Genomic DNA, 12,220 nt, shown 5'->3' with positions numbered 1-12,220 from the left:
TGTCTTTGGGAGGGCTGGGCAGGGCTCAGGCTGGCTAGGGGTAAGGGGTGGTGGCCGAGGCAGGGCTGGGGACCACATGGAAGCTCCTGAGCCTCTCCCTCAACTCCACCTAACTCCGTCCTGTCCTGGGCAGGTGAACTCCTTGGATGACAATGGGGTCCTGATCGGAAACTGGTCTGGTGATTACTCCCGAGGCACTAACCCTTCGGCTTGGGTGGGCAGCGTGGAGATCCTACTCAGCTACCTACGCACTGGCTATTCCGTCCCCTACGGCCAGTGCTGGGTCTTCGCCGGTGTGACCACAACAGGTAGTGGAGGGGCTGGGACAGGAGTAGCCTGGGCCCTACAAGGAAGAGGGAGGGAAACCAGAGCCCCACCCAGCAGTGGCTACAGTGCAGGGACAGGTGGGGGGGAGGGTGGATGGTAGGTTGACCTTAATTATCATTAATTAGTGTTAACTACCTAGGGAGGCCTAGGGGAGAGGAGGGAGAAGGGCTGGGCAGGTACAAGGCCAGGCAGGTGGCCTGGCTTCCCCTGACCCCCAGCGCTCCCTGGCCCAAAGGCCTCCTGACCCCTGACCCAGCTTGCCAACCCCTTGTCCCCTGCTATTTATTCCTCACCTGCCCACCACCACCCCACTCCCGCCCGGGCCCTGAACTCTAACCCTGGCTCCTCCGTAGTGCTGCGTTGCCTGGGCCTGGCTACCCGCACTGTCACCAACTTCAACTCGGCACATGACACAGACACGTCCCTCACCATGGACATCTACTTTGACGAGAATATGAAGCCTCTCGAGCACCTGAACCACGATTCTGTCTGGTGAGGCTGGGGCTAGGGCAGGGTGCCCCATCCCTGGTGACCAAGGGACGGTGACCAAGACTTGGACCCTGAGGGTGCAGGGAGGCCCTGCGCAGGCTGCTCAGACCCAGCGCTCCCTCCGTGTCCATCCAGGAACTTCCACGTGTGGAACGACTGCTGGATGAAGAGGCCAGATCTGCCCTCTGGCTTTGATGGGTGGCAGGTGGTAGACGCCACGCCCCAGGAAACCAGCAGCGGTGAGACGGGCCCCACCAGGCTCCTGTGCCCCCTTGGCCCCTCCCCGTCTCCCAACCTGGGAAATAAGCCCTGAGCGTCAGCACCATCTGGGCAATAGAACCAGGCCCTTTAACCCCCATGTTTCTTCTTTTCTTTTCTTTTTTTCTTTCCTTCTTTCTTTTCTTCCTTCCTTTCTTTCTTCCTGCCTTTCTTTCTTTCTTCCTCTTTCTTTTTCTCTCTTTGTTTCTTTCTCTTCTTTCCTTTCTTTCTTTCTCTCTTTCTTTTTTTTTTTTACAAATAGTTTATTGTCAAATTAGTTTCCACATATCTCTCTTTCTTTTTAAAAGACATACACATTCAGTTTATTTTCTTGAAGTTTGTTGTAGACCCCCATGTTTCTTTAATCACTGTGTGGCCTTTCGTTATTTTTACATTTCTGCATAACTCTCTATTTGCCTAAATCTTTATTTATGATGGTTAATGTATTCAGGTGGCTCAAAAGTCAAAAGATTCAAGAAAATTCAGTGAAAGCTTTTTCCTCCCCCTAGCACACCTACTCTTCTCATTTGCTCTTTTACTTACACATCCCAGAGGTAATTAATTAAAGGACCATTTTATTTATCTATTTTTTTAAGTTAAAAAGGTCGTGAATACATACTAAGCAACACAAGCTTGGAAGTTGGGGGGGAAGTACAGAATTGAATAAGATAAGACATAAAAGTTCCCTATTCTTTCTCAGGACATTTCTGATTTTATTTTTGTTTTCTATCTTTTTAATGTTTGTTTATTTATTTATATGTTTATTTTTGAAAGAGAAAGAGAGAGAGACAGAGTATGAGTGGGGGAGGGGCAGAGAGAGAGAGGACACAGAATCCAAAGCAGGCTCCAGGCTCTGAGCTGTCAGCACAGAGCCCAACATGGGGCTCAAACCCACAAACTGGGAGATTATGACCTGAGCTGAAATTGGATGCTTAACTACTCAGCCACCCAGGCACCCTTAAGTGCTTATTTATTTTTGAGAGAGAGAGAGAGGGAGAGAGAATCCCAAGCAGGCTGTGCTCTATCAGCACAGAGCCTGACACGGGGCTCAAACTTACAAACCATGAGATCATGACCTGAGCCAAAATCAAGAGTCAGACTCAACTGACTGAGCCACTTAGGTGCCCCCGTTTTTGTTTTGTTTAAGTAAATGTCTAGGTCCCACCCCAGACCTGACACATTAGATATTTCAGGGATAGATCTACATATTTTTTGTTTATTTATTTGTTTTGAGAGAAAGAATGTGAGCAGGGGGAAGGGCAGAGAGAGAAGGAGAGAAAGAGAGAGAATCCCAACCAGGCTCCACACTGTCAGCATAGAGCTCGATGCAGAGCTTGAACTCACAAACCAGAAGGTCATGACCTGAGCCAAAGTCAAGTGTTGGGCTCTTAACCAACTGAGCCACCCAGGCACCCCTAGATCTACATTTTTGAAAGCTCCTCTGGTGACGCTGAAGATGATCTGGGTTTGAGACCACTGCAGGCCCTTGTGGGATGCGTGGGAAGGGGTGGCCCAGAGAGGTGGAGTAACTTTCTCTAGGGCACGGGGCATCAGGTCAGCAGCAGAGCCTCACCAGGCCTTGACCCCCTTCGTGTATTCTGACTTTCACCAAGTTCCTCTCTTGTCTGTTTTGTGGCCCATGACGAGTTGTGTGTACAGGATGGAAAAATGCCAGAGTTCAGATAGGTCAGAGGAAGAAAGTAGGCCCCATAACCCAGCCCTAAGAGATCATCACTGATGGCATGACCTACTGGTGTCTTTTCCACGGCACACACATTCCCACAAACACCACATCTGCCGTACACTCCGTTCTCAAACAGCCGTCCCTTTCCACCTTCACATTCCAGCACCAGGCAGCCAGGCCTGCCCCTCCGGCTGCCTTCTTCCCCACCTTTCCCTTCCTCACCCCAAGCCAGATAGCTCTTGCCTCGCCTACATTCCTCCCTCTCAACCATCTCTGTGAACGGTGTCCCTCACCTTGTGCAACTGAGCGCTGCCCGCGATGCTGGGACAGCCTGGCCCGGGACATCGGGAGGTCTGAGCTCCCGTGCCCACTCTGGGAAGTAATGGGGTGGGCAGCAGGCAGCGGTTCCGAGGCCAGCCAGACCCAGACCCGGTTCCAGCTTGATCACTTCTCTATAATATGGGGATAATATAGGGGCGCCTGGGTGGCTTAGTCGGTTAAGCGTCCGACTTTCGCTTAGGTCATGATCTCGCGGTTCATGGGTTCGAGCCCCGCATCGGGCTCTGTGCTGACTGCCAGCTCAGAGCCTGGAGCCTGTTTCAGTCTGTGACTCCCTCTCTCTCTGACCCTCCCCTGCTCACGCTGTCTCTCTCTCTCTCTCTCCTAGAAATAAATAAAAAATATATATATATTAAAAAAATATATGGGGATAATATATACCAGATAGGGTTGTTGGGGGAGTTAAGTGAGATCATCATACATCCGAGAGGACAGCAGCATGCCTGGAACATAGTTGCTATTCAGTAAATATTAGCTTCTCCCATTCTTTCTGTATCTGACTGTCTTGTCAGATCCTGACATTTATTTGGCCTCCCTGAGCCTGTGTCCCTCCCTATCTGTAAAAGGAAACCAAAATGCCAGGTGTTTTCTAAGAATCTTTCCTGTTGAATGGCCCTCACTTCCTGTTTTGTCCCCTGTCTTGTCAAGCCTTTNCCCCCCCCACCCTCCCCACAGAGAGGACACACCACAGGCTATGGAGCTGAGGGTTTGTTCTGGATCTTTCTGAAATGGTGGCTGCTTTCCCAGACTGCAAGCAGAGCCACCCTGGGCTCTGGGTTTGTCTTGATGCAGGACAGGGTTCCTGACTTTTGGGGGTCCCAGCCGACACCCAGCTTCGGCCAGTAGAGGAAGGATGTGCTGATGATTTGGTTATCAAGGCAGGCTGGTCCCACGTTTGGCCCCGCCCTCACTGACTGAAGCCAAATGGAACTGTGTTCTTCTTTATGATCCTTCCCTGGGTTGGACCAGGTGGCAGCTGACCTGAGGCTGTGGGCACTGGGTTTGGTGGGTGGGCCTCTCCCCAGGATCAGAGGATCCCCTCAGCCTCCATGGGTCTCTCACCTCTGTCCTGCTCCCCTAGGCATCTTCTGCTGTGGCCCCTGCTCTGTGGAGTCCATCAAGAATGGCCTGGTCTACATGAAGTACGACACGCCCTTCATTTTTGCCGAGGTGAGGGCTGTGGTCCAGATGCCTTCTTGGGTAGTTGGAGGCACCAGAGCACTGGTGTCAGGCCTCAGTTCTCTCGTTGGTCCTGACTTCACCGCTGATTGAGTAGCTGTGTGACCTTGGGCAAGTCACTCATTTAGAGTCTAGGTTTCCACAATTGTAAAAGGGTGATAATAATGGCTGCTGTGCTTCCTGTACTCAGGATCAAAAGAAATAATGGGTATGAAACTGCTTTATAAGTCATAAAGTCTGTGAATGAGCATAAGGGATTACTGTTATTAATGCCAAAATGCACTGCAAGGAGCCTCCCAGTTTCTTCCCTGCTCTCTGGCCTCATCTGGCTCAGCTTGGAAAGTCTCCGAGTTTGGCTGTGCCAGGAAGTTCCTAACCTTTGGATCCAGCCCTCCCTGCAGCTCCTAGGTTCAGGGGAAGGCAGCTGCGGGTGGGGGGTAGGGGTCAGGCCCACCCTCAGACCCTCTGTTTATCTCATTCCTGGCTCACACCCTCTACCATCCCCCAACAGGTCAACAGTGACAAAGTTTACTGGCAGAGACAGGATGATGGCAGCTTTAAGATTGTGTATGTGGAAGAGAAGGCCATTGGTACGCTCATCATAACAAAGGCCATTGGATCCAACATGCGAGATGATGTCACCCACATTTATAAACACCCAGAAGGTACCGTTCCCCCCCTGGTCAGCTCTGGTCCACACTGAGGATTCGCACCGTGACCTCACCCTTACCCTCAACCCCCAGGCTCGGAAGCAGAGCGCAAGGCAGTGGAGACAGCAGCCTCCCACGGCAGCAAACCCAACGTGTACTCCACCCGTGACTCGGCCGAGGATGTGGCGATACAGGTGGAGGCACAGGATGCAGTGACGGGGCAGGACTTGACCGTCTGCGTGGTGCTGACCAATCGCGGCGGCAGCCGCCGCACCGTGAAGCTGCATCTCTACCTCTCGGTTACCTTCTACACCGGGGTCACCGGGCCTGTCTTCAAGGAGAGCAAGAAAGAAGTGGTGTTGGCGCCAGGGGCCTGTGAGTGCTCCTTCCCTGCCCTGCCCCACTGATGGCCCGGCACCCCGGGGCTGTGGACATGGAGACCCCAGGAGGCCGTGTCTGGGCAAGCGGACCTAGGTGACACCTTGCCTCTTCTCCGCAGCGGACCGCGTGTCCATGCCCGTGGCCTACAAGGAATACCGGCCCCACCTTGTAGACCAGGGGTCCATGCTGCTCAACGTCTCGGGCCACGTCAAGGAGAACGGGCAGGTGCTGGCCAAGCAACACACCTTCCGCCTGCGCACCCCAGACCTTTCCCTCACGGTGAGTGCAGCATGCTGGGTGCCAAGGATGCCCCGGGGCTGAGGGAAGTCAGAGGGGGAGGGGAGAGGATACTAAGCCTGGCGAGCAGTTCTGAGGAAGAAGGTCAGGGACTGGCTTTGGGCTCTTGGGCCTCAGTTTCCTCACCTGTAAAATTGGATCTCCTATTCCCAATCCTGCGGAAGCTTCCATTTGGGAGGAGGTTGGAGTTTTTTCTCTGGCATCTGTGGAGCCCCATTCTTCTAAGGGGAGCAAATGTGGGACTTGGGGAGGTTTTGATTCTGGAATTTTCCCTTCTCTGGTAGAGTGTATGATTCCCCTGTATTTGGCCAGGGTCTCTGATGTGGAGGTGGGTCTCTTTTTCTCTTAGTTATTGGGGGCAGCCGTGGTTGGCCAGGAGTGCGAAGTACAGATTGTCTTCAAGAACCCCCTACCTGTCACCCTTACCAACGTCGTCTTCCGGCTGGAGGGCTCCGGTCTACAGAGACCCAAGATCCTCAATGTGGGGTGAGTCTGGTCTCTCCCCACCCCCACCCCTGCCCTTTCCTGCCTCCCAGACTGCCCCAGGTCCCACGTCACTTCCTCTCTGGGTCAGGACAGTAGTTAGTCAGGACCCAACGCAGCAACCTGGAGCCAGCCAGCAATACCTCCTGACTTAGTGCACTGGGAGCAGCATTAAAGGAGACCTGCCACGTACCTAGTGCTGGGCCTGTCCTTCCTCACTGTCGCACTGGGGAGCCAGCACTTCCTGTAGGAATCAGTAGCTGCTCATCACTAACATGTACCCACCACTCGGGAATTGACCAGGCACTTCAGGATTATTATCTCATTTGCAGACTACAAGAGTCCTTTAAAGTACTTTTTTTTTTAATTTTTAAATGTTTTTATTTATTTCTGAGAGTGACATAGAGAGAGACAGCATGAGCAGGGGAGGGTCAGAGAGAGAGGGAGACACAGAATCCGAAGCAGGCTCCAGGCTCTGAGCTAGCTGTCAGCACAGAGCCCAACGTGGGGCTCGAACCCACGAACCGCGAGATCATGACCTGAGCTGAAGTTGGACGCTTAACCAACTGAACCACCCAGGCGCCCCTAAAGTTCTTTAGAGAGCATTGTACAATTGAAACCACAAAGCTTTGGGATCCTGAAGACTTAGGTTTAAGTCTCAGCTCCAACACTCACTAGATATGTGCCCTTGAGCAAGTGACTTATTTCCTTTAAGCCTGTTTTCTCAGCTGGAAAGCGGGGATAGCAACCTTCCCTGGCTCTAAAGGCAGTTGTGAGAATTAGGTGAGCTATGTACATAAAGCATTGAGTGTTGGGTTTGGCACAATGCGAGCCTCTGTTGGTAGTTCTTATTTTGAATATTGCCACCATCACCTCCGCCTTATGATAGGGAAGCTGGTGGCCGCATCTCATGAGGCCTCCCCGCCCATAAGGGGCAGACTCTGCTCTTCCCACCACGGCCCGTCTGACACGTAGGCTCTCAAGCCTGTGGCTTCGTTTGTGCCATGAGGGCCAAGCAGCAGTTCCCAAGGAGAGGGCCCTGTGCCTCAGGCTGTCTGCCAGCCCACCTGGGCCTCACCCTGGACCCGGCGAGGTCCTGCACCCAGTGAGGGCACACCCAGGGCCTGTGTGCGTGGGCCTGGGCTGTCCTCTCTGACACAGAGCCACATACGCTGCTGTGACCTTCCCTGGAATAGCACAGAGGGAAAGCAGAGAAGGCCAGAGACTGGCTGACCTTTAAGATCAGACTTCTGGTGACAGGGGCAGGTGTTTTCCTCTTTTGACAAAGAGTGCCTGAGGGAAAGGGACAGCCCCTGCGGAGGGGCTGGGTAGGGGAAGCAGAGGGTCCCTGGCCACCCTGCCCATTCCTTCCCCAGACATACAGCAGGCTCCGCTGGGTGGTGGCCCCTACTTTTGCCAACGGGTCAAAGCTGAAAGGTTGTTCTCCTGAGCTTTGCCCCAGCCTTGACCCTGGATGACGTGATAGGCCACAAAGGAGTGCTTTCCCCATTTCACCTGCAAGGGTGTCCTGCAGCTAAGGGAGTGCAACCTGGGCCTCCCAGTGAGCTCACTCTATAGGCGTCTGTCACCTGCAGATGATGGAGGGTTTCCCCTGTCCAGGGGGTCCCCAGAGCTGGACTCCCCTCAGCAACTCCACCACACCTTTGACTCTTGCCCCAGCCTAGGAGCATCGGGAGATCCAGACCCTCTCTGTAGCTGCGGGGCTTGTGTGAGGCTCCCCCCAGCTTAAAGGCCCCAGTCTTCTCTCCAGTAAATGAAAGGATTGGATGATGGCTTCTCAAGAGAGATCCTCCTTAGACATTCTGTGGCTCCCCTCTGTTGCAAGCCCGCCTGGGTGGGGGGTCTACAGAACAATTGAGAAGGGGGAAATCCCTGGGCTGTTGGCTCAGATATATTAGATTCCAAGATGGGTGTTAGGGTTAGGTGTTACAGTTGCTCTCGTTTGCGCATCAAAGGCTGTGGTATGGAAACCCCATTAAGCATAGGTGTGCCACCCAGCGGGGTGACTGGCCACTTAATAAACATTCCAAACTTACTCCTCCGGATGGCTGGCTGTTGTCACCACCAAACCAGTCACCAGGGGAGGCTGGAAGTCTATTCCAAACCCTGCTGGGGAATTTGCCCCACAGCCTGAATCATATTCTCTAGAATGTCCTTATGGGCGGCCTTCTGGGGTAGACTTGACTTTGGAGAAACAACCTGAAGCCATTTAAAGCTAAGACTAATTAATAAGGTAGGTGGAAAAGGTGGGTAGTGTGCCCTTTTCAATCAGAAGTGAGGCTGGGCTGTAAAAGAGGAAGAGGATGCGCTTGGCGCATGTGGCGGAGAGAGACAGACAGACAGACAGACTAGGTGCACACGGTGTACGTGTGGTTTTCAGTGGCTCTGAAGACAAATCTGAGAGGAGTTTCTAAAAATGTTTTTTAAAATGTTGGCAACATGATTGAACAAGTACATAATTGAAGGACAATGCTTGTTTGGGTGTCTAATTTCTGGTGTCCTTGTCAGAGAGTCGGTTTCATTACCTGTGCTGGTTTCAGGCACATTCCAGCTGTAGCAGCTGATGCGCTCAACTTAAACCGGCAAACGTGGGTGTGTCAGGTCTTGCCTGACCCTGAGGCCAGGCTGGGAGAGATCTTGACATTCCTAGCTGGAAACCGAAAAGCAATTTTTCTTGGAAATTACGTTACAAATAAAGGCTATATTCTGATATAGTACAGTTCAATTTTAGTATGAATCAAGTCGTGTGTTGAAGGCTGGCCTAAGCCTAAACATCTTGAAGTTTGTATCTATGGAAAAATGGACACAGATTAAAAATGCAGATTTGTAACCAGCCACAGTATAGCCTACTTGTTAAGTTATAGACTTAATGTCTAGTTATATATTGTAATAAGAAGTCTAGAAATTAGGTCTGTAACTTAACGGAGAAACCATATATATCTCCCTGCCTTCCACTTATTCCCTCCTTCATGGAACTTAGAGGTAACTTCAAGACCATCTGATCCCACCCCCTCATTTTACATTCACTCCCATTTTACAGACCAGAAAGTGAGAATCAGAGATGTTTAGTAACTTGTCCTAAACCACACAGCTAACAGCAGTAGAAGAAAGAGTCCAACATGGTCCAGGGCCGCCCTTTGAAAGCAGGCTCCAAGATAAATATTTTGCCCCAAGGAGAGCCCAACTTTGAAGGTGGGGTGTTGGCTCATTCCCTTGGAGGACTGAGATGTCTGCACAGAGTCCGGCTCCATAGTAGATACCCCAAGGCAGGCTTGGGCTGAAGAAGGGGCCAGAGGCAAGGGTTCACGCAGAGGCAGGAAAGGACAGATGCCAACAGGCACGAGCAGGTGTGATAGAAATGCAGTCATGTCCAGTGTGTAAAGCGCACGTGCGGATTACTGCAGGAGCTCAGCGCAGGACAAGGTTCACTTCCCTGAGGGCAGGAGGTGCTCGGGGAGCCCTCACTGAGGATGTGGTGTGAGCTGGGCCTGGAGCCAGCCCGGGAGCCAAGCATGAAAAGGGAGGGGAAGGAGCTTGTTATTGGGGCTGGTGGGCAGGAGGAATGGTGGGGGATGATGAGGCCGTGCAGGCGGGGCTGAGTCAGAGTGAGCCTGTGTGTCGGGTTAGGGAGCTGCTGTCACATCCCATAAGCGCCGAGGAAGCCAACCTCTTGGGGTTCAGTTCACCTCCGAGTGACTAGAAACTAGAGTGGGAAAATAAGATAGGACAGAGGAGGCAAGGAGGCCAGTTGGAAGGCTGGTGAGATTGTGATTCCCAGAGAGAAGGTCTGGGACTAAATTTCCAGAGGCCCATGGAGGAGGGAATAAATGAAGACACTATAGTATGTGTGTGTGTACATGCACACATGTATCCCTCTCTCTCTCTCTCTCTCTCAGTCACACACACACACACACACACACACACACACACACACACATACTTCTCACTTTAAAGATGCCAATTGTCTACTCCCCGGGCCATCCTCCCGGCCACTGATGTGGAGATTCCAGCTGAGCCCAGAAATGCCGGAAGGGCTCCACCTTCTGCTGCTTCCTTCCTGGGCGCCCCATCAGTCCTTTCACCCCACTCCACCCCCAGCCACCCCAGGTCCATGACCCTGTCTCTGCCCACAGGGACATTGGGGGCAACGAGACAGTGACGCTGCACCAGAAGTTTGTGCCTGTGCGACCAGGGCCCCGCCAGCTCATCGCCAGCTTGGACAGCCCCCAGCTCTCCCAGGTGCATGGTGTCATCCAGGTGGACGTGGCTCCGGCCCCTGGGGGCGGAGGCTTCTTCTCAAATGCTGGAGGCGACAGTCACTCAGGGGAGACCATCCCCATGGCATCTCGAGGTGGGGCTTAACCCCTGGCCAGGAGCGAGGGGACTGGAGTCAGAGGAGCAAGGACATTGCCTCACGTCAGGGGCCCACCGGGGAGCTGCTCTCTGGAGGCGCAGGTGGGGAGGCCAGGGCACCTGGGGAGGGGGCTGCTCTTCGCATGCACCGGGCAGCACAGATGCTAATAAACTGTTTTGTAATGAACCGTTTTGAATGAAACCGTTCTGTCCCTCTGTCAGTTCATGACAGGCCCACCGTCTGTCCCTGCTGCTGGCGCAGCAGCCCTTGAGATAGGGCCTGCTTAGCGTCAGGACAACCTTGAACGTTTGACCAGTTTCCTCCACCCCGGAATGCTTCTAACTGACCAAAAACCCTTTTGAAGCCCTCCTGGAGTGGGGCGGGACTGCTCCCCTTCTGCAGCACCCACGGTGGGTGAGAAGGATCAAAGTCCCCTCTTAAAGGCACATGTTTGATGCAGAACTAGGCTGGAGTACTCTCTGAGCAGCAAAAACCACTTTCCAATATTTGTTTTCAAATGTGCTTGTCGAAGAACGTTTCTACAAGTAATACATGCTCAATGTTGAGAATTAAGAAAACAGAGAAAATTGTAAAGAAGAAAATAACAATAAGCTTCAGCCACCACCAGCTGCAGAAAAGAGCTGTTGACACTGTGTTTCGTATGCTGATCCCCCTCCCCCATACATACCGGGTCACCTGTGGTGAGCATTTTCATACAGCATTAAATAATCTTTGAGGGGCGCCTGGGTGGCTCAGTTGGTTGGGCGGCGCACTTCGGCTCAGGTCATGAGCTCACGGTTCATGTGACTGTACTGACTGCCAGCTCGGAGCCTGGAGCCTGTCTCAGATTCTGTATCTCCCTCTCTCTCTCTGACCCTCCCCTGCTCATGCTATCTCTCTCTCTCAGAAATAAATAAAACATTAAAAAAAAAATAATAAAAATAAATAATCCTTGAAAACATCATGTTTGCAGACTGGACAGTAGTCTTGGCTTCCAGGCCATCCTCCCGGTCCTCAGGAAGCCCCTGCTCAGCCTTGGGGTGTTGGAGTGACTCAGGCCTCCAGCCAGGTGCTCCCCCAGCCTGCCACCCTCTGCCTCGGTGAGTCCAGTCAGTCAGGTGGTCTGAAGGACCACTGGCTCCCCAGATTGTATCCATTTTCCTTGAACTTAAAACTGGCTTATCTACTGCCTTCTTAGCACGGCTGCCAGAGTCTCATAGACTCCCCACATGCGTCCAAGATTAAACTCCTGACCACTTCCAGCCTATCCCACGGCCTCCCCATATCAGTAAATGGCAACTCCATCTTTCCAAGTTTCATGGGCCCCAAAGCACCAAGTCGTTCTTCGCTTCTTTCCTTTTCTCCTATCCCACTTCTGGTCTATCAGCAAGTCTTGATGGTCTGTCTCCCATATATAGATGTCCAGAATCTGACCACCTCTTCAGCTGCCAGAGCTGCCTGATTGTCACCCCAGCCTCCTAATCATTTCCCCACTTCGGTTCATGCCCTCTGATATTCTGCTCTGCAGAATGGGCGGGTAAATCTAATCTCTGCTCNCTCAGGTCATGATCTCATGGTTTGTGAGACCCATCCCTGAGTTGGGCTCTGTGCTAACAGCGCGGAGCCTGCTTGGAATTCTCTCTGTCTCCCTCTCTCTGCCCCTCCTCCCACTGGCACTCTCTCTCAAAATGAATAAACATGAAAAACAAACAAACAAACAAACAAAACTCAACAACCTTCGAAAGGCCTGGCCCCTAA

The 12,220-nt window shown here is 52.4% G+C and overlaps 1 protein-coding gene across 1 annotated transcript in view; it reads left to right on the top strand.

Moving 5' to 3' along the window:
• TGM1 (transglutaminase 1) overlaps positions 1-10,483 on the top strand; it is a 13,365-nt gene extending 2,882 nt beyond the window's left edge. The window contains exons 6-14 of the mRNA XM_077770298.1: positions 134-308; positions 681-819; positions 952-1,055; positions 4,179-4,267; positions 4,788-4,941; positions 5,020-5,301; positions 5,426-5,586; positions 5,954-6,090; positions 10,242-10,483. Of these exons, the coding sequence (XP_077626424.1) occupies positions 134-308; positions 681-819; positions 952-1,055; positions 4,179-4,267; positions 4,788-4,941; positions 5,020-5,301; positions 5,426-5,586; positions 5,954-6,090; positions 10,242-10,470 (1,470 nt within the window). The 3' untranslated portion in view covers positions 10,471-10,483. The remainder of the gene's footprint in view (positions 1-133; positions 309-680; positions 820-951; positions 1,056-4,178; positions 4,268-4,787; positions 4,942-5,019; positions 5,302-5,425; positions 5,587-5,953; positions 6,091-10,241) is intronic.
• Positions 10,484-12,220: the final 1,737 nt, after the last annotated feature.

Source organism: Crocuta crocuta, unplaced genomic scaffold, assembly GCF_008692635.1.
Source record: "Crocuta crocuta isolate KB4526 unplaced genomic scaffold, BGI_CrCroc_1.0 scaffold175, whole genome shotgun sequence".
Taxonomy (NCBI): domain Eukaryota; kingdom Metazoa; phylum Chordata; class Mammalia; order Carnivora; family Hyaenidae; genus Crocuta; species Crocuta crocuta.
This window is presented reverse-complemented; position numbering and strand designations above follow the sequence as displayed.